We start from the raw sequence: 25,713 nt of genomic DNA, 5'->3' as shown, positions 1-25,713 counted from the left end.
TTAAGGTCCGCGTTGTGTTGCAAAGCGTTGACATGTCATGTTGTAAATGGTGGAAGGACACAGGAAATGAAAAGAAAGGGAGAGAGGAAATACACACGTAGGTCTTAAGTTAGCGAGCAGCGCAAAAGAAGCAAGAGACGCGCGTGCATCGGTGTTGTATACTGACTGTCCAATAAGAGGCACTGCATCCGGAAAGAACTTGTCGAAGAAGCTCAACAGCTTTTGTCGGTCGGTGAGCCCGTCGAACACGGCGAACGGCATGAACAGCGTAGCTGTGTACGTCTTGTCCTGGTTGGGCAGTGCGATCAGCATGAACTCGCCACGGGGCCAGATGTGCAGGTAATTCACCTCCATGGCAAACTGCGCAGTCGCGAAGTCGAACGCAAAGTCTCGCTTGCTTCATCGGACAACCTATGACAGGTTCAACAGCGTCGTCAATAACGCAGTCGCCAGGTTCTTGCAAGAAGCGAAGGCTCCCGGAAAGGGAAAGCATCGGGAGAAAGATGATATTGATACATAATAAACGCCCTCAATACTTATAACAGATATATAGCCTTAATGATTACGGATATTTTGCGCACAATGGTTGTTGTACCAAATAACAGAAACCTGCCGAGTCCAGAACTCGAGTACAATCACTATGCCATCCACCATCATTTGTAGCCCTTGCTTCCTCAAGATGCCAACCTACAGTGCCAAGTCGGCACCGTATCGCTACTGTTTAAACATTGGCACATCTGACCTTACTATTGTGTCGATGTCTCCACTGCAGACATCGACAGAATTGTGTTTATGGCACGCAGACTCGGCGGTAAACAACAGCTTGCATGCAGAACGCACATCTATAATTCAGAAGTTAGTGCTCCCGGACTACAATTCACATCGAGAGCTTATCTGAGAGTCAACAAAATTGCCGACTGGACTGAAACTATAAAAGTTGGCATGCGACCCTTTTTTTTTTTTCTGTTAGCGTAGAAAGCTCTGCTGATTTTTCATGTGAAGATCGTCATTGTTATGGCTTTTTCAGCTTCCAGCGCTTGAATTCGATAAGTGATTCACACTCGCGCGCGATACTGAGTGCTTGTATAACCTCCTGACAGCACCTGTTGGGAAGCTCAGTAGTGACCATACGGGCATCCTTCAACCACACTTCCTTTGTGCATGCGTGCGTGCGTGTCTACATGTGTCAGATTTACCGTTTGTCGGTACATCTAATAGGAGACGAAAGACGGCATATAACTTGAACATGCTGTTTTTCACTACTGAATAGGGGAGGGGGGGGGGGGGGTAGCAGAGGTGTTGCTCCTTCGAGGGATGCTCCAGACCTGGTACAGTGATAGATCGAGGAACTTCGCTCGCGATACATGCATGCCGCGCGGTGGGACGACACACGTTACGTCACACCACGTGACATGCCATAAACACGATGTTACCGTGCTGCCTGCGCGACAGAAAGTAGCACTCTACAGTTTAAGCACTTCGTCTCTGCACGTTGTACTTGTCTTCGCGGTCGTTTCCCCGTGTATATACGATTCCGCAAGAAGTACCTCTCCGTCCTTCGTGGGCGGTATGCAGAGCTCGAGGTACCCGTGCGGGATGTAGGTCTGCGAGTAGTTGAACATGGGTCGCCGCAACATCTGGCGCCTCACCGCTGAGTACGCGCCGTCGCAGCCGAGAACCGCGCGGTGGTGCACGCGAACATCCTTGCCGTCGGGGCTGCGGCAAAGACAGGCATATCGCACTATACAGTGTGGCACAAAATAAAAGGGAACAGTGTACTTAATTATGCAGCCACTACAGTATCGCTGTGGGTCCGATGTCCTCTTGCTGAATCTATCATGTAAACTATTCAGCATCAAATTAAAAAAAAAGAATAGGCGGCCTGATCACCGTAACTGTTAATAAACGTGCACGTTGTCACATCTGAAGATAGCAGACATGCTGCTAACATATACTAACTGCCGTTGCCTGTTTCAGTGTGTCGATTAGTTGTAGGTTCAGTCGAAGTGCGTACACCACACCAAAGGAATCATCATGTAGGCAGGCGTCAGGCATCGCGTTACATCGCTTAATAGCTCGATGCCTGGCACCGCAATATACCTCAACGATGTTAGCTGCAGAGCTTACGAACAGTAACTGGCTGAACGGGCATGACACCACCATTTAAGGTAAAATGTCGGATCTCTAAATCTAATACCGTTCACGTACGTTTATAACGGTCACTGTAACTGTGTTAGGTGTGCATGCATGCAAGAAAGGGATGTCAGTAGTTAGCATACAAAAGCCACAGCTCGGATATGAGTGGAACTCCTTAGTGGGTGTCATGGAGCGGTAGAGTTTTGAGTCAGCGACACGCCGATTAACGGGCGTCAAAAACGTCGTGGTCCCACGGTGCGGCATAAAGTTTCGAGATATAGCGACACGCCGATTAACGGACCCAGGTGTGTGCGTCCGTGTGGTGCAGTGCGGGGGCGCGACCTTGGACAGCGGGGGGAGAATCAACCGTTCCCTCGCCCCTGATTAAAACGGGCGCGGCCAAGACTTTTGGGAGGAGTCATGAAATAATTAGGTGAACTCTGCATACCCGCAGTTACCCGACATAGGAAACTAGGGAAAGAAGAGGCTATTTAAGCTCAGGTTTTAGGCCCTGCTAATCAGTCTAGAAGCTGAACTTATGAGCTGCCGTCGAGGGGCTAGTGCCGTCCAATATCGCCTGGGCCGCCTAGCCGCGTGGGAACTCCAAGTAACTCGTTGACGTACGAGATGACAAACCAACGTCTGCAACGAAGTTCACGGTATTTCGCCTCAAATTAGCTCAACCTGCCTGAGGGAAGTCGTCAGATCTAGACTCCCGGGAAACCCAGCCCGGTAGTCGCATCCGCCTCAGCAAGATCGGCCCGCCAGCATTCTTCGGGAAAGCTCTAGCTGCGCGCCGACTTCACGGTTTATGGACTTGCTGCTGCTGCCCGGCCACACGTATGACATCGTTGGTTTCTTTTTCAACTTTGTTTTCTTTTGAACTTTATTTTAGTGAACTGCTGTTAAGTGTTATTCTAGTATATTTGATCCGCGCCCTGTTTTATATGTATATGCATTTTTAATTGCCCGTCATATTTCTTTGTCATCATCATTGAGCTATATTAAGTTCAGGTGTGTTAGTTTGTCTTGTGTCTTTTTTATTATTTTATTGTATTAATTTGTGCATATTTATCAGCCGATAAATATCTTGTTTTTTTTTTGTTTTTTTTTCGTTTACTCCCGACTCTGACTCCCTCAGTGTGTTCGCTCGAGTACGGAACGACCAACCGGCTTGTATACCCCGTCGATCGACTTCGCGCCGACGACGAACGGGTGACAGCCGTGACAGTGGGGATCTCCGAATTAATTTTAACGCTTCGATATTCTCTCACGTAACCTGGATCTATTGCTTTCCATCCTTACCGTGTAATGCGGCCGGCGCCGCAGGCAGGAATGGAACCCGAGACCTCGTGCATGCTTATGACAGCAGAACGCTATCCCATATTTGAGCCACCCTGACTGGATGATGTGGATCGATACAAAACGCGAGCGAATGAACGAGCAGAATCAAGTTCAAGAAACGTGGCCACACTGTTAGCCTCGTTCCACATAGGTTTCATTAAGTGGAACATATTTTCAAAAATGTTCCACTTACAAAGTGAAACTTGTGTGGAATGAATGTAATTGAGCGTCCACTCTTCCTTTGGTCGGGCTTCTCACCACTGTCACTCGGGCCCAACTCCGATGCCGCCTATTCGAATGCACGTAAAACGTTAAAGTGCTTTTTTTTTTTTTAGATAACCGCTGGACCGATTTTTATGATTTTCGTTGCATTTGAGAGAGAAAGTTAAATTCTAGTGATTGCAGAAGCGAAATTCTAATTTAGGCCCCGAATGTTTTACTAAAATTTCCCCCACAAAATAAATTGTAAAGTTTGCAAAAAATAGAAGGCTGAAATATACAAATTCGTAACTCCGCGCCAAAAATCGATATCGCAGTTCAGTAAACTGCACACGTTAGATCATCTAAAGCTGACAAATGCGGCACTATTAATTTAAAGCTTACGTGGATTTGCTACAACACTTGCAAGGCTTTTGCAAAAGTACAAATCACAAATTAGAAATATGTTTTACAGGGGTATATAATATATAAATTTTTTCCGCTATACGTGTTTTATAAGGTCCAAGTCTACTGAATTTTTCAATTTCCGAGTTACAGAGTTGTAAACTTCACAGCTTCGTTTTTAAAAATTTTGTGATTTTCAAGAATTCTTGTATATACATTAACGGCCTAAATCAAGAATTAGCTGCCAATAGTGCACCAGCTTCGATCTTTTTTCTTTAAATGCAAGAAGTCTAATCAGATTCGGTGCAGGCGTTGCGGAGAAAAACGATTTCTCCTGTTCTATGTATTTATACACGGGAGCCCTCGAGCTAAAGCTCCCGAAAACTTAGTGGAACAAATTTGCAAATATGTTCCACTTGGTGCAACTTATGCGTAACAAGATTAACAGTGCAGTTGGTGCACCGCTCACCCACGAAAGTTGAGTTCCGCCTGGTCCAGGTCGGCCGACTGCAGCTTGTGCCGGAAGTGCAGCCTCACGTTGGGGTTGGCTTCACAAGCTGAAAACACGAACACCGCAAGGTCACCGAAGCGCGTGGTGGTGACGTTTGTCGCGTGGCGCCGAAATACACGTGGTCTCTGAAGTATATAGGCTTAACATTATTGGGTGGAAGCAGCAATCGCGAGTCGAGTTTATGCAATGTCATATTTCACTGTAGCGGCGGCCCTCGCTTGCCCACATTTTAATGACTCAAGGTAAACGTCCAGTGCTTAACCAAGCAAGGTTAATTACGAGTGATTGACGACGACAAGAAAAGTAACAGCTAAGCCGACGAAGCAGAAACATTCTCTTTTAAGAGTTTCATTTTCTTTCTGCCAGATTGTGTTAGATTTGTTTTATTTTTATGTCAGTTCAATTTCAGCCCAAGTATACGTTTCCCTGTTAACAAGGAGGGAGCAGCCCCATAAAGGCTGCTGCACTGCTGCACTATGCAGCTTGGTGGAGGCGACATCCCCCCTCCCCCCTTTCTTTGGCAGCAACGCACAGCTTTAACATCAAACATGGTTGTATATATATATATATATATATATATATATATATATATATATATATATATAGTGGTGGCGCTGGCTAACACTGCCAGGGTCAGTTCCAGTTGTAACAGTATAAATACCTCAGAAAGTGGATGGGAAAACGGCTCTGCGGTAGCTCAATGGTGAGAGCATCGCACGCGTAATGCGAAGACGTGGGTTCGTTCCCGACCTGCGGCAAACTGTTTTTTCATCCACTTTCATTTCCATTAATTTATCGTTTGTTTAACTCAATTAGTGAGTACAAGTGATTTCCCCTATGTTGTCCTTGGTCACTATGTTTGTTGGCTTCTTATGATAGGATTAATGAAAATCGGGCCCCTCGGTTCCCTTTCTTCTCATTCATATCTGTCTCTGTGTGTGTGCATATATATGTTGCATTTATAATGTTTTCGAAATATATAGTCAATTTTCAACGGTGGCGATAGTAGATTAGCACACGTATACGCTGCCTGGTATTTGTCAGAAAGCCACTGCCCGGACACAGGCAACTCACCGGAAAGAAGGACCTCGTTCAGGTAGCGGCGACCCACGGAGAAAATACTCTGCAGATAGACCAACGATATCAGTTATCTGACTGACCTCTCTACCAGTTTATTATTTATTTTATGTGAGTTGATCCCTCTATTCACACAATCCTGCACAATGACAATACATTGCTGAAATGAATTTTCCCATATTCTGCAACAGCCTCCACATGGGTGATAGTGATGATTATGATGATATAAATGATGATGATGAAGAAACAGCAATAGTAGCTACACATTCGAAAATTGAAACCACTATCAATGCGATATCCTTCATATATCAATGCGATTATGTCTTCCAATGTGCACATTGGAAAACAATTTCTGGGGCGCTAAAGAGACACAACTACCAACTGATTTATTGGTAGCTGGTAGTAAATTTTCCAAATGGCACCATCTAGCCCAAGAAGTTTTATTAATCTACCACACTGCTTTGCATAGGCTTAATATGTTCTTTAACTTATTTCACTTTTTAATAATTTTTTTTCAGGACTGATTGCAATACATTGCATAACATTATTTGCTGTAGGATCAGTTTCCTTTCTATACTTTCAGTTGCATTTTGTCGTCGTAATACTACTCGATTCTTGGCCTATCTGCCACAGTGAGTTTGTGCCACTTTAAAGTCGGCAATCCCCTTCCTGGATCAATGACCCTGTAATAGCCCAGCACAGGGCTACCAATATCAAACGAAAAAAAAAAAAAGAATGAAATGATCCCTTCAATGCAAGACATCGTTCGTTCAAGTTCGAGAACTATTAGCTATAACATTGTCTAACCATGAATTTTCTCTTACTGCTGTATTTCTTAATTTTACCACTACCCAGTGTAATGCCTTCGGTCCTTCGGATCCTACTAAACGAAATCATCATCATCATTATAATCAACAAGAAGAATATCAACAACGATAACAACTACATTTCGAAGCGATACAATAGCGGCGAGCAGAAGATAAGACGAATTACCGTACTAGCCAGTCGTGAACGGCAATATAAATTGCAGCGCAAGGTATACAAAGGCAGACTATGATTGATTAAAAGCGATTGCCAAGTGCGACGTGCTTCCTCACTATTATTAAAACTATTATTACTTTAGTACATTTATGTCAAGCTAAGCCATTCATTTTCTTACATCTGTCACATTGAACTTATCCTTCTTGGCAAACTTGCCAGTGTAATTTAATTTATATATTCACCAACTTATTTATCCATCCGAGTTTTGCCCCCCCCCCCCCCCCCCTTTATGGTCACGAGTTAGGTGGAAAACGAAATAAAACAACAAAGACCGAACACTCGAGACGTTATCCACGTCATCAAGTTGCGGTGCAATTTTCAAGCCACGAATCGGTTCAAAACAGTCCCCTCTCACGGTTGGCCCGAATTCACACGTCAACATCCCTTCACACTCACCATCTGTTTAATTATCAGCATATCTCCAGCATATATTCCAGCCCCACGTGTGCGTTCACCGCTGGCCATAAAACAATTCCCGTAAATACCTTTTTTTAAATTCTCAAGCACGCTCTTGTTTTCCATTTCGCAGCGCCGAAAGCAAATCCCCAAGGGCAGCGCCTACACATTCCGATATGCGGTCTCTTTCGTAGAGAGAAACGGTGGGCCGTGTTTTGAATAAATTTAGCTCTATGTGTATACACAACGTGGCCGCCTGCTATGGACGAAGGTCGCGGTCTGAGTGGTGCCGCGTGATAAGATTATGGTAATAAATGACCGGAGTTCTTTCGGCAGCATAGTTGCCGCGCCGGTGGTGAATTAAGAGGAAAGTAACAGGATTTGTTGTCGACTGTTCTTATTCATTCAGAGGAGTCCCACGCACCACTATAGGGAATTATTTCGGGGGTAGCTGTTTATAAAATAGGCCGTAATTCTTGCGGTCCATCGTTTCCGCTGATAAAGTATTATCCACTCTCCGATAGCCCCGGGAAAAAAAATGAAATAGATTTGTCCTGAAGCGATACGGGCGTAAGCTTACACGAAGTATCTTCACGTGGTGAAACGTAATGCCGAGCTTGAGCGTACGTTCTTGAAGAAATTGCTTCCACTAATCTTAAGATTTATAGCTTCCTGTGATGGCGATCGATCGAAGAGCTGAAGCGGCAAGCGAAATGTGACTCTTATGAACAAAATAAGATACTTATAATGTCATGCATCTTATGTTCTTCCACATGGATTATGCACACAAGTGCACGCAACTGTTCATAAGATTTCACGAGTACCAATCAGTCCATCAGCCGCACAAGTATCCTGCGTCATATCTGTGTGCAACAACAACAACAACAACAACAACAACAACAACAACAACAACAACAACAACAACAACAACAACAACAACAACAACAACAACAACAACAACAACAACAACAACAACAACAACAACAACAAATGCGCGTGACTTCGGAGACTACTTGCCCCGCAAGCTGCAAAGAAAACTACGCAGTCTTCGTTTAGAAAAACAGAAGCCAATAACCTGGAAAATTCCTTGGTCTAGCTGTCTGACAACTCCGTGTAATTTACTTCTCCAGTTCTGCTTGATCACCGCAGAAGTCACGTAGATTTCTCGCTTTGAGATTAGCACCGTGGTTCATGCATAAATATATGAGGGATTCTCACACATCGGTGGCCGCTGGTGGCCTGCAAACTACGTTTCGTGCATCAAAAGCGCCGCATGTCTCGTGTGTCTGGTCGATGTGATGCCTACCCCCGTGTCGCGCAGCGCCACGTCTTTTTTTTTTTTTTTTTTTTTTCAACACACGCTATTTCCTTTCTTGCGTGCCGTTTCGCAGCTAGCTGCACTGACGCATGAAGCATATCCGCGACTACATGCAAAACTGAGCCCCGCTAGGGTTTTTTTTTTTTTTTTTTTTTTTCGGATGACATTAACTTTGGTTCGTTTTTGGAATGGCTGAGCAATCTGGGCACACGTGGACTGCACATTACCCATGCAAGTTATTCCATATATGCACGCGTGCGTGTGTACGTATTTGTGATTTTCGGGATATCACGCAATATGATTTTTTTTCCCATGTTGCCTATTTAAAATTTTCGCACGCCAACTCTCTTCTTCAGGTTAAAATAAACGTTGAACTGTGGGTTGGCGTGCGAGGTCGTATATTTTTGTTCTTGTTACTTCGTTTTCTAATTTAAGTAGCCGCTGTTCGAAAATTCACAGGGTCTCTTATGTTACCCTAAGAGGGCCTGAAGGCGAAAGCCCAAGTGCCGATGCATTAAAGACGGACGCATGGCGTACACAACCCCCTTACTTCGCTTAGTCTACTTCGCAGAGTCATCCCTCTTAATTCGCTTACGCATCCTCTTAATTCACTTACTGGTCCGCTTAATTCGCTCAGTCATCCACCTTAATCCGCTTGGTGTACTTCGCTTAGTCATCCCTCTTAATTTCAAAAGTGGTAGGTTCGACTAGCTCCCACCCACGGTCGTGGGTTCGGGTGCCTTAATTAACTATCTTATTTAACTGTGCCTTAATTACCACTAAAGGTGGTGTGGGTTCGACTCCCACCAACGGTCCAGGGTTCGTAGCCTTTTCTGTACCTCTCGTGCTGTCGACGCGTTTTCGCTCAAGGTCGACTGACTGATGAGACATATAACGCTTTCGCCTTAATAAATATTTTGATCTGGACTCCTGTTTTGCGTCCCTATAGAACCGACGACCCGGCAGCACGGCATTGTGTGTACCATGCTAGGCCATCACCTGGCCTAGCATGCCAGGCATCATCTCCGGCTTATCGCTAAAGTCGGCATCTCTATATCTTATCGTGGGTGACTCGCCTGTCCCTTTCTGCCGTATGGGATGGGCTTGCGAGTGCCGTCCGTGTTGTGAATGAGGCGACCGTGCATGGGGATGGCGTGCCGCTGGATCACCTCCTCCTCCAGCCCCACCAGCGCCAGCGCGGCCCGGCCGCGCACAGACAGCGCCAGGTTGATGCTCCGACCGGTCACGTGCTCCTGCTCGCGAATGTCTGCGCATGCGCAGAAACGGACGCGCTGTTATACGTTCTTTCGGTTGACACGTCGGTTGAGCACTGAGTTCGCGGTCACTTCCTGCTTATTGCCTCCGCGTGGTGCAATAAGCGTGGCTATACTGTCATCCTGAGCGCATGCATACAGTATGGTACACTCTTAAAGGGAGCACCGAGTTTGTACTTGGCAAATAGGTTAATATTAATATTATTAATATTAATATTAATTTATTAGCATATATATATATATATATATATATATATATATATATATATATATATAAATTTGCGTAGCTGTTGCCTGCTGTTCAGTTTACGAAAATCTAGGTGCTCAAATGTGCACCTCATTTTGACGTGCTCCCAAAGCACGGCACAACGAGCGATTTTGCACTCCGCCCCTTTTAATGACCACTCCAAGGCTCGTCTCTTGAAGATTTCTGACACTAAGTTTCCAGGTCAGTAGAGATAACAAAAAAATAATACTATTGAGCAATTATACTTTCACTCACCTTCTCTGGACTCGTAGAGGTCGACTTGGAAGCCACGGTTGCCGAGAAGGCAGGCGCATAATGATCCCACCTGCATGAGTTTAGATGTGATCTTAACGAATCCAGAGTTAATGATTTGTGCTAACTACAAGCATCAGCACCCGGCAATACTACTGTATCTCATCACTCTTATCTGCAACACGTAGGGAAATCGCCAGGTTCTATCATAACAAACCTATTTGATCGTGCTTTGTTTCAGCTATAAAAAGAGATAATAAATGCAGTTCTGTCTGCCTTCTCTTAAAAACTTTAACTGAGAGCTTTAATTTTTATATCAAGCCATTGCCAGCATGGTGTTGTGGCCAAAAAGAAAGAAAACACTGACAACACGTTTGCGGATGCTCATCTGCGTGATCGAAACGATATTCTTAAGACGACCACTTTTGAGAAAGAAATGACCTTTTTTGTCGTCTTTTTTTTTTGGGGGGGGGGGGGCGATAATTACGATAAGTCGGCAAAGCAGGAGCCCTGACCATGTGCGATCGGGATTGAGTCGTTTATTCCTCCACGAAGGCTTTGACGGGTCGTATACTGTTTGTATCTCGCCAGCGTATACACAAGGTTGAAAAAGTTGTCCAATATCTTGTCTAACCTAACTTTTTATTGCGATAGCAATTATATGGACACTTCAACCGGATTTCTGCCGCCGCCGTCGCCGTCGCCGTGAGGTTCCGTATAGATAACATCTTCGCCGCACGCCGTGTGCCCGAGGGGAAGCGTGCGGGGACGCACGCTATCACGGAGAGCGAACGCACTCAATCTCCCACGCGCAAGCAAGAAAGCGGGAAGCCAGCGCCGAAGGGAGCGGGGGAGGGGGGGGGGGGCGCACTTCTACTCTGCCAACAACCGCGCTCGTCGCTCGCCCGCACCGTCTCTTATCTCCACACGGCTCTGACCTTTATATGCGCTGTACATTCGCCGCTCAGTGTCCGTTGAAGCGATAGACCGCACGTACCTTCGCCCGCTGCTGCGGCGTATATATGCGCTTACTGCCAGCGTTTTGACAGTCGTTGTCTGCAGTCATTAAGTGTGATCTATTCATGTTTGTTTGTGCGCGCTCACACCACGCTTGTTCAATCAGTTAGTAATAGTCGGGCCACATTTTCCAACGCACGCTACACATGCAATGCTGCCCGGGTCGGCAGTGCAGCGCTACAGGTGTGTCCCTTCGCACGCGCTGTCCACAGGAAGCGCTTCTCATCAACACCACCGTTTCACACGCGCCTCCTCGTGGTCATCGAGTCTCTCTTCATGTCGGTCTACTTACGCCGCAGCACACCTGCTTACTTAATCAGCTCATGTTTACTACAATTCATATTGCTACCAAAGCCGCTCACCTTACTTCGTATGACATTGCTGTGTTGCTATCGCATTCATTGCTTCGCCCTTAGGGCGAAACTGTGCCATTTTTTCTTAGTCTTAATTTCCGCTCGGCCTTACTTAGTACGGTTTATGTACACGTGGAAACCTTCGCGTAGCAGACTCGCACATCATAGCGGCTCTTCCAGGCCATTCTGGTCAAACAATGTTCGCCAAGCTGATCCACCATTTTAAGACATCGTCCTGTTATAAGATTGTATTCTAAGGTATTGTAAGATTCTGCTATTATAAGAATATTCTAATACGGGCTTGTTAGCAATGCATACTGGCTTTGGACAGTGGCGGAAGGAACACAGAGGTGGACAAGAAACGAAAAAGAACGGTTACTACTAAATGTCTATAGAATATACATGTGACTTGGGCTGTTTGGTGCGGCATTTTCCGAAACGAAAATGTAACAGCAACAACTTTTTGCCAACGTATTTCGACAACGTTTCGACACGTGATGTGCTTTCGCGCTATTATATTTTCGTTTCCAAAAATACTCGAGCAAGGGATGTCACAGGCTGCAAGCCAACGTTTCGACCAATTGGATTTGATCGAAGACAAACCTCTTGTCGAAATTTTGGCTAAACGTTAGGGGTGGGCGAATATTCGAAGTTTCATGCTACACATTAACTATTCGTATTCGTATTCGAAAATAAAATATTCGGCATCTTCGAATATTAGAAGCTAACCAGATATTTGGCAACAATCGAATGGTGAAGTTTTGTTACTGTTCTTCTGCTAAACGAAGTATCGAAAATTATCAAAAGTACAACGACAAAAGTTTCGAAGCGATGCAGAAAGAAAATTGGTAATCCAGGCTTTGTTTTCGGTTTCGCCGCGGAAGCCTACATAAAACCCAGCATTTTTGTTCCTTTTTCCGATTTCTGATCTTTTTTTAGGAAACCATTCATCGGCTTTTTGGGGAAAATTAGTGATGCAGCAGCCATTCTTTCTTGGAGAGCTAGGTTTGCAATCAGGCTCTAAAATTGTTGATTGAGGCAATTTGTGCAATTTGTTCAAGGACAATTAGTGGCCTAGCGTTAAAAACTGATCCTGTCTTCCTGACAGTTAGCTGTCTTTCTTGCACTAGTCAGTAAAGGCGTAGTACCTGATTTTACCAAAATAATTATTCGTGCTGCGAATATATGCATCTACGTTTGGCTATTCGATATTTCATTCCATATTACTCTATCTTCGTTTATCACTCTCTCTTCTCGTGAACCTTTGTCGTGCGCAAATAAAATGGGTCACTCTATTATGAATGACGCGTACATGACGTCATATCGTAATTACGCCGTTGACCTGCTGCACAAACGGGGGGAGGGGGTATTGCGTCCTGTTTGTGCACCCAGTGCCGTCTATTGAGGCGCATGCAAAGCATAGACCAAGCGATGTTACACCATTCAGCACCAAAGAGCCCTCTTATCAGCTTTGTCGCGGCTTGCCTGAAACTCGTTGGTGCGCTAATGAATCCCACGGGAAGGCCCTCGCGACGCCCCTATCCCAGATAAGGAAGAAACTCCCGTGCTTATCAGTGTTTGTCCGAGTCCCTATCGCGCTTGTTGCGGATTGCAGTAACGGGTGGCCTTCATTCCGGCACCGCTAGCGTGAGCTTATCTCTGCTGCTTGAGAGTTGACATTTATTTTACACGCCCGTTAAATTGCTCCGACTGATGCCGCCTTCAACGGCGATATCAGAGTAGTTTCCTCCCGCTGGCAGCGATAATTTTCGTGATAAGGTGCGTACGACCACCCCGGATTTCGCTGCAAGGCAACGTTGTGTTCTAGAAAACGCCGCTGAGTTCGAAGGATTGCCGAGTTGGTTTGTACCGTGTTTATGTTGCACAAGTAGTAGGTGTATAAGTTACGAGGTCATACATTAGCGTTCCAGTTACTTTTGTGCGTCAATGCATAAAACGACGTTTTGTTAAGAAAGTAACTGGAACGCCCATGCATTTTACCGCAAAGTTTCGGGAATTAATATCTCGCAACTAGTGCCATCCTGAGAATTCGTTCCAAGTGGATCCGCCTTGCGAACTCCATGGCTATACAATTTACAAATTGCAATACGGGCCATAAGGTAATTAGTTAGAAACTTAATTAGTGGATTTTTGTTAATTAGTCGGTTACGCATTTCAATTTCTTGTGCAAGTAATGTCCGCCTCTTCGAGTAGACCAGCTGATGAACTATAAGTGTGCTATCTGCCACAGGCAACGTACCTTGAACAATTTTGGGAAGTGTTCGCTGAAACGCTCTGTATAGGGTACACCGACACGATTTTACTCGATCGTAAAACATGTATAGCGCGCGCGGCATGAACGACCTTTAACCAAGCGAGATGAGGAAGAATAAACTTGATTTATGAATGTGAGCTGACGGCTGAAAAAAAAAAAAAAGATAGAAGCATCGATGAGTGTCGGGCGACTGAAAAAAAAACTGGTGCATGCGAGTACAAGTGTGCACGGGGAACTGCTGTTGCTTTAAACAATACGCTCACGCCGCCACATGAGCAAACTACCGTTTCTTTTATTTTTATTTTCTTTATTGGTTTCAGAGTGCGACTTCTTGTCCGTGTGATCAAGGAACGCTATACGCTGGTAGGCATTTGTCAAAATTTTTGAAGCCACAGTGACAGCGCGAACTTACCCGTCATCGGGCCCAGTATACAGTCACCTATTTATTGGTCGATAGACTGATTGTAAAATATTTTATTACACCAAATAACCAATAGCATCTGTAGTCGGAATGTTCTTTGCAAGCATTGAGTTATGGCCTTGTTGGTACGGTATTTCTAGTGTATATAGCTCAAACACGAGAGAAAAAAAAAGAAAAAAAAAGAAAAGAAAAAGAAACAGACGCGCAGAAGACGAGACACAATCGCCAACTTCAACCATGGTTTATTAGAAGCCGGATCACGGGTTTATGTGCACCCGGGACAAAAATCAAATATGCCAGCGAGGACTGACAGCTCTCGCTGGCTCGTATTCTGCGCATGCTTTCTTTTTGTCTCGGGTGCATAAAGCCGTGATCCAGCTTCTAATAAACCATGGTTGAAGTTGGCGCTTGTGTCTCGTCTTCTGCATGTCTGTTTTGTTTTTCTCAAGTTTCTGTACAATACGAAGAAAAGATGGAATACTCTCTGGTGGTGCTTGTCAAGGTTTCAATAAAATTATTGAGCTGAGTTTCCCGGATGAACTCCCAGAAACTGTCAAGCGTTCTTTTTTCCTTTTTCTTAATTACTTTTCACTGGGGCGGCCATTGACCACACTCTTCCCGCGAGTGTATTCGCGTGAAGCAGCGAGAACTTTTTAGAACTCGCGTTTTAACGCAAAGTCACAAGCATGGAAGAACAGACGCATGCTTATAAAGTAGCAGTGTGGACAACGCAAGTCGAGCATTCAAAAACCGGTAAGAGCAACCTCTGAATTCATGCTGTGATCGCGAAATATAGTGAGCACGGAAGTTTGTTGTGCCTGCGTAGCAAGAAATGGTAATGAGAAGAAATGGTCATGTGCGTGCGTGCATGCTGGAAGTGTATCACCCAGTGTTTTGCAATGTCTTGGAGCCTCCAGCAAACGGTCTTCAAGCGTGTGCTGACAGCCATTCTTTCTTGAACGCTACGAGGTGTTCCACGTGGCTTCATTCCTCAAGTTGAGACTGTCTTAGAGCATGCCCTTAAGAAGACACTTCGGTGAACAAAAGTGCGCCTAATCTGAACTTTCTTAAGTGCAGGAACAGCCTGAGCTATTGTTCAAGGGGTGTATACATAGGGACACAAAGAGGAAGTAACGTGAAGTAAAACATCATTTCCTGCAGCCTTCATGATAACGCGAACATTTTATGCCGCCGTTTTGGGCTGCAAGCGGAACGTTTCGGTAGAGCGTATGGCAACGAATCCCAAGGAGTGTTAATCGCGTGTGACCTCGAATAACCAGGAACGAGACTTCGATACAGGCTGAACTGGTCGCGTACGTCGGCAAGAAACGAAGAGAGTTGTTTTCTTCGACCGTTCTATTCTTAGAAGTGAGCGAGGACTGCAACGTATAGCTGTATAGCTCGTCAAAGCCAACTATAGAGTTGCGACGCGGGCACGCCATCTTGGAATACTAGCGTATATAGCGCAACCAAGAGAAGACGCGAGAAATTAAGAACACACGAACGACGCGTGTCTATGACGCAGTCTTCTTACATACCTGGGCAACTCTCCCGAATTTCCTGGTAAAGTTTACGCATTTGGGATCGTTCCACGATTTTACGATTGTTCCGACAAATTTTGCGAACAAATAGTTTGATTCTGTTCGCGAAAAAGTTTCGCTCGTCGGTCTCCGACCATATCCGTGAAAGTCTTCTTTCTGATCGTGAAAGGACACCGGAAAGGTACGTGCTTCGAACAAACATTTTCCATCCCATGGCGAAATCGGAAACGCCGAAGAAGTCCCTGTGTTGCCTGCGTTCTTTGCTGTTCCAAGTTTGCTGCTGCGAATAAAGGTGATCGATTGCTAATAAAGTCCGCACGTATTCCGCAAAAGGTGCGTGCTTCAAAAATACATATTTTTTAAAATTTCTGAACTGGTGCCATTCCTTCCCCTTCCATGAAATGTTAGGTCTGAGGGATTTTCACGAATTTTAATGTTCCCAGGTTGGCAGAAATGGTTCACATGTTCTTCTCGTGCGCGTTCCTTCCTTTTCTGTTCCTGCATATCCGTTCTATTCCTACTGGTGCACTATTCTTTGTCGTAGCTTTACTTTGGTCTTTGTGGCCTGACATTTCGCTGTTACTTTCCTTTTAATTCCCTTCACCCTATCTCCAACTTAAGTTTCTATCTCCTCCTTCTTTAAGAGCACGCACAACGCCACCTATATATCTCAAGGCATGTGCACTCTACTTTATGACGTCATGCTATAATAGGGCCGAAATTTCCATTGCCTAGCCCGGCGCGACGAAAACGGTAACGTCAAAATCACCGCAGCTTACTCACCAGTATTCCCATTAGATTATACGAGTATGTCAGTCGGCCCATTAGCATGGCGTCATAAGCAGAATGTCCAGGCCTAGTGCTATCCTGGTGACTTTGATAGGCACGCGTTGTGCCCATCGAGGAACGAAATGACTATTGGAAACTCCAGAATCCACTACTTGAGCTGGAAACACTGTAGAAATAAACAAAGATGGCTACGACATCCTGGTTCCCGGCGGCTCTTTCGCTTCGTGCTGTGGTCACGTTTCTCTTTTGTGGCGTCGAATCGAGGTGTTTCGTGGAAGCTGAAAGGGTCCTTGCTGCCGATCGCCTTATTTTGATCGGTGTCAAGGATTTGAGCGACAAAATCGAGGAAATATATAGTCGCGCCGTGCGTGCGAACACCCGGCCGGCCTGCTCAGCGAGCCGCATGCGATTTTTTTTTTTTAAGACAAAGGGCCTTTCGAGCGAGCTGGAGGTTAAAAAAAAAAAAAAAAAAAAGGAGTTGTTTGGGTGTAGCAGGCCTCTGAAAGGTGCAAGCACTTTTTCGCGGTGTTGCTCCACTGCTACAGGTACGATACTTGACTGTTTTCGACTTTCACATGAACTCCACAATGCGACTTGTGTTGCAGTATTTAATATGTATATCATCTCGCAACATACAGGCTGTAACGTCTATCGTGCTTTCAGAAGCTATATACGGATATTCTGCACAGATAGAACGACGCAAAAAAAAATTGTAATGTTACCATGGTCAGTGTGTTTTGGTATAAAAACAAATTAGAGTTCTGTTTGTGAGTCAGGGTGCACCTTCTGTTTATATATATAGTTAGCTGATACCTGTGATAAGGTCGTCTGCATCCGCTGACTGCGCTTGTTCATGCTCGCAGTACGCAGTGTTCGAAGTAGGGCCCGGGCTTGGGAACACAGCAGACACCTGCCGCCCGTAGAAATTCTCAAACCCGGTGAAACGTGAAAAGTGAATAACAACCATTCGAACCATGCTAGTTGAGTTTCTTCTAACAGGTTTCCAAAATTTAGCGAGGGCTATTGTTTTGGCAATTGTCAGTTCTATTAGTGGAAATGCATGACTTGGAAACGAATTGAACCAGTTGTAATGTAATTTAGCTGCGTCCACCGTGCCGGAAGGCAAACTAGCGGCTCTGTTCGCAGGTCGAAAGCTCCAAAGCTGGAACGAGCGCTGCTTGCAGTTGCTTCTAAATTTCTTGCGAGCAAATAAACTGACAACTCACCGCGTTGAATGAAAAATAAAAAAAACAACATAAACAGTATCTTCTGCTACCGCTAAACTAAAGCATGCCACAAAAAGGATATGTCGCTTCGCAGCATAGCATGTGCCACGATCACCTTCAGACTTTCCGAGACATTCATCCTTCCTGCTATCCTGCCTTCAGCCAAAAGTACATTAGCGAGAATGTACTTTTCCTCCTCCATCGACACACGGCCGCAGTGCAGCCATGCAGGATTCAAACCCGCGACCTTGCGCTCTGAGTCATTGCGGCTGGTCTAGACAAGTTTAGAAAGCTTTAGCCACTCTGTATTGATGGTACGGACACGCACGTTGCATGTCGGGCAAGTTCATGTTCTGCAAAATGCAGCACACGAATTTTGTCGCACGTGCAAGGCACGTTTTTGAAGCGCGTGCAAGGCATGCAGACAAGTGCGGTGCATTCGGTACGGAATCGCGGCGGGAAACGTCCTCTCGGTTGTCGTCACCAGCGTCTGGTTCTTGAAGGCTGTCATCGAAACTTTCAGCTTTCAAATGTCGCTCACACCAGCGCTTTCTTTCCCCAACCTTCTTCCCGGAATACAACAGCAAGTTGCGCGAGTAGAATTGCATTTATGCTTGGGACTCGCGCGACAGTTGGCATACAAAGAAGTAGCAGGAATTATACGTCTCAGTAATTTTTTTTTTTTTTTTTTGGGGGGGGGGGGGGGGGAGCGTTGATTGCCTGCTTCCACAAGCTGACTTGTTAACATGACTCTTACATTAACATGTGATGGCACGTCATTAAATCGGTGGTGACTCTTTAGATCTGTTTGCGCTATTGTTTGCGCATTTTGCGCTACTCGTAAACATGAACATTGAGTTCGGAATATGTATCACCGTATGGCGAAGCCTCTACCGTGCATATTTTCCGACAGAAAGAACGAATATTAAAGAAAGAACGAAAGGCGGACGGACGGACCGCCCAACCGATCGACAGACAGACAAACAGATCTTGCTTCAAGATCTGGCCACTATGAACATCAACCAACAATCCCGACACGCCATCTTGTGGCCTCACCGAATAATGACACATTGTGAGTTCGCGTTCCGCTCATGACTGCCAAGTAGTGGAAGTTCGCATTACCTTAAAGCTGACGGTTATACAGGAATGATCACTTTTGCCAGTAGATGACAGTGAAAGGTTTATTTTCATACGAAAAAAATAATAATAAAAGCGATAGGAATGGATTATGCATGCTCAATGCTCCCTTCTCTTGAATGCGTTTGAACCATACATGTGACATTGGAGGTGAAGGGGTTGTAAACTGACGGAGACGGCCAATAAAACGACGCTGCGCGCACTCAGGGGAAGAGGTCTGCTGAGCGTTACAATCGGTCGTATTCATATATATTGGTCTGTAAACTTCAGCCACCAAGATAAGACTCTTCAAGATAGCGAAAAAACAAGAAAGTTCTTGTATCAAGCCTCCGCAACGCGGTTACAGTTAACGCACAGCGAAGTCAGCGGATATACGCGCCATTCCACTAAGCGAGCTGCTAAGTTCAACCATGCATCGTGTGCGAGCATTTCAACGGACGCAAAGAAGACTCCCATGTGTCACACTATCTTCTGTCGCAGTTGAGTTACGACACGAGCGCCTGCGGACTACATTCGTATGCATACATTTCTGCCTTCATAACACGCGTAGCGCGCGCTTTTCGTGCGTAAAAGAATCGCGCTTAGCTATAGTCTAAACATTGGGAAATATTTATAAAATATTTTCACGTGATACTAAAGTCATCTCGAAATTCCAGACCTGGCGTCATCGACATTACCACGTCAGGACACAGAGCAAAACTTGACGTCGTCGTGAAGCAATAGGGCAATGTATGATGGTGCTATATTCATTAAAAAATAATTAACAAAAGTGCTGCTCTCATTTCTCCCGGCTGCAGCCGCAGCGATGTCACAATGCATCGTGATGTCATAAGGCGTCCACCAATGGTCCTCCGCCTCCTGGTTACCGAAACCGAAATTGGTCTCTGAGGCGTGCTAGTATTTTACAGCGAAGCTCTTAAGGGCTCAGTCTCCAATGGTCGTGTCCGCGTGTAGAAAAAAAGAACTCTCATTGGCCGTATATGCTGTATGTGCGAGTGAAAGAACGCGAGGAACGCGCGCTTTCACGGGGAACGAACGCACGGCGGAGAGCAAACGCGACTTCTTCCGTCGCGCGAAAAGCCGTGGGGGGACGAGAGGGATGGAGGGGAGCAACACCAGCAACGCGCAGAATTGTCGACGGCGGCGGCGTTTTGCCCGCGTTCGCACCGAACGCGCGCGGCGTTGGTGACGTGTTTATGAAGAACGTGTATAACATAGGGAGCCTACATTAACAGTGCCTAGAATATACTACATTCAAGCGCTGGTTTAGGGTGGTGACAACACCAACATTTTCACCGCTATTTACCGCCAAATTTGGCGGGTAGCCATTTTGGTCCCCAGTCTTTCTGCCTTTTTTATTGTGACGCTCTGATGTACTCATGTTGGCATGCGATCTATTAAATTTCTTTAATTTTGTTTTGCGCCAGTGCGCACAAGAAACCTGCATACATCTTTAACATACTAGTTGCCTTTTCCTTTTATTTTAGGACATCAAACTTACTCTTTTATTGCACGTCGTGCGACACATATAAAGCAACAAGTTATAAGGCACGATGGCGTGCTCGTGGTACGATTATCTCACGCCAAGAATGTGAACTGCATTAAGCATTGTCGTTGCCTTCCAGTTGTACATAATATATAAAGTGTGCTTTTCGAAGTGTGCTGTAATAAATACTGTCCTTACTAGCCTGTTTAACTAAAACGTAGACGTACCGTGTACGGCGCTCAGACGCGCCATTTGTCTCTGGCTGCTGAGGCCAAAGTTTATTAAAAGAAGTTAATTAATTTCACGTCACCAAGGGTTGCGGGAAATGTGGTCTGTCGGCTGGTCTTTCGCCATTTTGTGCCCAGATTTAACCCGCCAATTTAGCTGGCGGCGGCAAGTACCCTTACAAAGGCTGTCACCACCCTAAAACGGCGTTGCATGTAGGCTCCCTAGTGCCAACCTATGCCGTACACCCTATGGCGGTGTACCGTAGCGACCATAAGACCATGGTCCCTGTGGTCACTAAATAAATCAAAACCACATCCGGGATCATATGTATTTCTCATTCTTTAATAATTCAAATAACCAATTACACCATCACAGTACAGCTTCGCTGGTCTTCCATCTCCACCCCAGTGGAAGGGCTGACGAGTTTCGAAGTGTAAGACTTTCATTAAAGAGAAAAAAATGAATTAGTGAATTACCCTTCCGCAACACCGAAAGGAAACCATTGTAACTGCGAGATGACGTTTGACAAGCCAGAAAACACGCAAGAACGAAAGGTGGTCATGTGGCGACGCCTCCTTGAAGTTCCCGCACCAGCTGGCCATGACGTCATAGATTGTGACTCCGTCTGCTCGGTAGTTAGGTATTTACTGGTAAAAATGTGCTACATTGTATGCTATGAGAGCCAAAGACTGGAGTTAGGAATTTTCAGAAAATTTTACCGAACCGCAACGGCCTAAATAAATTAAAAAAAAAAAGCTTTGCAATCCGTGACGTCACACTGACGTACATGCTGTAGGGTTTCGGTGCGAAATTCAAAAATGAAACTTGAACCGCCATTTTCTCTTTTAATGATGAACCTATTACCGCGAAATCAACGAAAACATAGTTATTTGGGAACACTTTATCAGTTGAAATAGATTCAGTGCTTCTCTAAAAAAAATTAAAAACGCAAAAAATTAAAAGCGAGATGTACAATGTAAGTGCACCTTCAAAACGCACAAAGTGTTTCACAAAATGTCATGTGCTGCGAGACGGTTCACATTCCGTATGACAAGGGACACATCGAGAGAACGTAACGTGACGTTTCGGTTTTTGGCAACCAGGGACCACATCTTGCAACAATCCATTTCAATTTCCCTTCTCGCTCTTCGTCTTTGGCTCAGAATAGGCGCGTAGCTCTCATTATCGCGGAGTCAAGCCACTGGGCACTAACGACCAATGACGAGAAATTAATGGGAACTGAATTGGGTCATTGCAAGACGAAGCCCCCGTATCGCTCATAAAGTTCACCTTGGGGCTGCAAATGATGTGAACACCGTTGGAGGCTCTCGCCAAACGTACGAACACTCCGGACTGCAATCAAAATATGTCTTTGACACACACACACAACACACACACATACACACACACACACACACACACACACACACACACACACACACACACACACACACACACACACACACACACACACACACACACACACACACACACACACACACACACACACACACACACACGGCCTCTCCCGGCGACCTCCAACGTGCCCGCCTTGTGCCACTGGCACCAACTGCCAGCAAATTTTCTAATTTCATCACACCACTTAATTCTCCGCCGTCCTTCGCTTCCCTTGGAACCCAACGTAAAACTATAGTAGACGCAACGTGTGAGACCGGGCTAGTTGGTAATCCACTGTAAAGACAGCTCAACAGCTCGCTCATTCGTTCTTTGCGTCCCCCGTTGCGCTGTTTTCATAAACCGTAATAGACCACCGATTTTCCGTTCTACGCGTTCTACATCTGGCCATGCCCAACTCAGTTCATTCCACTGAATCTTACCTACAGAATATCGGCTACCCTCATTTGCTACCTAATCTCCACACCGCTGTCCGCAAGAACGTCCAATCGACGCGGCGTGAGGTTACAGCGCCGGCGACGAGCTAGCACGCGAGAGCGATATTTTTGTGTGTATACGCACCAGGCCGCCTCCGACGACGGCGAGCGTGTCCTCCGTCGCAGCCATGACGCCTCTCGCCAGCGGCCGCTGGTTGAACGCTGCCCACTCGGCGACTGGCACGGGAAAGCCTTGTCGGCGCCGAGCTTATCCGGCACGCACGACACACGCGTCTGATCCACCACTGCTCGCCGCTCTTGCTGCTGCCGGTGTGAGAGTGCGGCGCGGGCGAGAACGCGACGGGCTTGTAAAACGTTCGCGATATGCAGCTGTGCGGACTGGAATGAGAACGGCGGGGAGAACGACTCTCTATATTGCCGCGAGCGGTTCTCTTATTTATTGCCGACGTCCCGTCCACGTCGCGCCACGCTCAGCGGTGACAGGTCTTGCTTTCCTGTTCGTCTGGAAAGGGACCCGGTCAGGGAACATATTGCAACGCAGGCGCCGGAACATGCCTCTGACCGTGAGGCGCTTCCATCGATTATTAAATTGTGGGGCTTAACGACCTAAGACTGCCCGATGGGTTATGAAGGACGCCGTATGGTGGAGGACTCCGGGTTAATTTTCACCAACTGCGGTTCTTTAACGCGCACCCGATGCAACCGCCGCGTCATAGCTAGCCATACCACGGCGGGTGCTTCGATCGACCAAGGTGGTACCCGTTAATTTCTAACAGGGCAACATACAAAAGAGAGTGGCTTTACACCCGTATTATTCGGTGTGTTGAATATAGACACGCTGGTATACGTATACATCAGCGTCACGATTAAGATATGGACGAGAGGGGGCGGGCGATGCGGATGCTCTCCACTTTGTGAAATAAATTTGCATATCCACACACGCTTTTTATATTCAACACTTGGAAGATGACAAACGCTTCGCACGGCTGGGTGACATCGACGCTCCCTTTTGTCACCGCAATTTCTCGTATAATGTGGCGCCGGCTCGCTGTTCGCGATATGCAAATCACGAGATCTTGCACTTTTTCGGTACCTCGTCAATATATAGTTTACTCACGGATTAGAAGTGGAGCGCTGCATACAGTCCCATCAAGACGTGTCATCTTGCGCGTGTGTGCGTGAACGCGTCCTTCTTCCAGCGTGTCTTAATTAGCATGCTTTACTCGATCGGCGTAACGGCCTGCGCCAGATTGCTCACTGGAGGAAAAGGGTCAAGGTGCTGTTGCACAAAAGTACTACAGTGAGACCGTGCACTGTTGTTGTGTCCTTTTGTCATTTCCACTGCCAAGACACCACCGCACGTCGAAAAAAAAAAAAAAAAATGGCCGTCAAGTGCGGCTGTCGACAGAGCTGCTAAGATGTGCCCCACATCAATGTGCAGTTGAGAGCCGGGAGCGCTGTAACAACTTCGGGCGAAGCAGTTGCCGGTGTGCTTCTGCAAGGCTAGAATTGATTATCTATTTTAAACAAATGGCCAAACATATGACTATAACCTTGTCTGCGAACGCTACCAAAATTTATATGACATGACGGGGAACTAAAGGATATGTTCTGAACTGGTTGTGGACACTGTCAAATTCATCCATGTTGACGGTTTGAGCCAATCAGAAAGGGCGTAGCTGCCCTGTCGGCCAATCGGAGCTGTCCAAATGGCGAATTTAGCATTAATGGCATAATTTGACGGAATGAAACGCCTCTTTACAAACTTGTTTCTGGTGCAGAGTTAGGACGAATCCGGCAAATCGCATCAGTGGGCATCCAATCACCGTCGGTTCAGGGCACCCCTGTGCGCATGCGTGCGGTTTGCCTAATTCGCCTTTAGCTACACGAATTCCATTTGCTGTTGACTTTCTTGACATGGGGAAAAAAAAAAAAAAAAAAAAAAAACCCCATCGTGGTGCCGTTCTGGGCATGGCCTTCCGCTCGCGGTAAGATGATGATGATGATGAACGTTTTTTTCTCTTTTTTTGTGGCGCAAGGGCCAGTTCTGGCCAAAGAGCGCCACGCGGTAAGATCGACTGAATGATCTGCAACTTCATCGGCGTAATCTACCAATCTAGCGTACCTTAATATTTCTCTTCAATCTCCATTTAGGCAGCGCGCCGATAGGACCGAGAATATGGCACCATCTACGACTACCTAGGTACGCAACTTTGCAGCGATGAAATGAGATTAAATAGGTTCGACGTCACAAAAGGCGAGTTTTTAGCGTCTACATTCTGGACACATGCCAACTGAGTAGCAAACGGTGTTATCCCATACTCCTCCAAACTGTCGAACCTCTTTTTCGCAATCTGCCGCGCGCACACACACACACACACACAGACACACACACACACACACACACACTATATATATATATATATATATATATATATATATATATATATATATATATATATATATATAGCGCGAAGCTCGCTTTAAATGCGGACCAGTTGGCAATATCAGCTTCGTGGTTGTGGAACCACAGCTGTGCTACGCCCGCCAGGTAGAAGTTGACGTAGCTAAGCTTGTCGCCGTCATTCCATTTATTGTGGGCGCTTACCCGCTCATATGAAGTGAGCCAGTCCTCGACGTCGTGCTCGTCGGTGCCGTTGAAAATGACAGGGTCTCGCTGTCGTGGTACGCCGGAGCAGGCGACCACCGGAGGTGCGGGAGCACCCTGCTGTGGCGCGTCGTCAGGCATTGCCGAGGCGGGGGGTAGAGTCCGGGTACGGAGTTCCAGGATGAAGAGGGAACCAGCACGCTCCACCAATTGATAAGACGCGTTCAAGGTTAGATGCGCTTGGCGTTTTTATGAAGGCCAGAAACAGGCAACGGCCAAGCGGAGCGAGAGCGAGCACCAACAACAAGAAACGTCTTCTTCTTCGTCCTCAGCTGGCGCCGGTATTTGTCACTACAATATATATATATATATATATATATATATATATATATATATATATATATATATGACTTAAACTAAGGCAGAACGGTAATGAGGAGAACATGCGTTGATCGTCGATATTGGGGTGTCTGAATAGTCCTTCCCTCTCCGCCGCGGAGAGGGAAAGACCATTCAGGCACCCTAGTCGAAATCTGATGGGTGAGACGCATCGGCTATTTAGTATTGACCCTTTTCGCGG

The 25,713-nt window shown here is 46.0% G+C and overlaps 1 protein-coding gene across 1 annotated transcript in view; it reads right to left on the bottom strand.

Moving 5' to 3' along the window:
* Positions 1-22,888, bottom strand: part of LOC119464321 (kynurenine 3-monooxygenase) — a 30,916-nt gene extending 8,028 nt beyond the window's left edge. Inside the window, exons 1-7 of the mRNA XM_037725236.2 lie at positions 22,650-22,888; positions 10,203-10,272; positions 9,503-9,693; positions 5,669-5,717; positions 4,553-4,640; positions 1,548-1,716; positions 167-360 (exon numbers count right to left, since the gene is read on the bottom strand). Coding sequence (XP_037581164.1) covers positions 167-360; positions 1,548-1,716; positions 4,553-4,640; positions 5,669-5,717; positions 9,503-9,693; positions 10,203-10,272; positions 22,650-22,694 — 806 coding nt within the window. The 5' untranslated portion in view covers positions 22,695-22,888. The remainder of the gene's footprint in view (positions 1-166; positions 361-1,547; positions 1,717-4,552; positions 4,641-5,668; positions 5,718-9,502; positions 9,694-10,202; positions 10,273-22,649) is intronic.
* Positions 22,889-25,713: the final 2,825 nt, after the last annotated feature.

This window comes from Dermacentor silvarum, chromosome 9, assembly GCF_013339745.2.
Source record: "Dermacentor silvarum isolate Dsil-2018 chromosome 9, BIME_Dsil_1.4, whole genome shotgun sequence".
Lineage (NCBI taxonomy): Eukaryota > Metazoa > Arthropoda > Arachnida > Ixodida > Ixodidae > Dermacentor > Dermacentor silvarum.
Note: the sequence above shows the minus strand (reverse complement) of the source record. Positions and strands in the feature narration are given on the sequence as shown.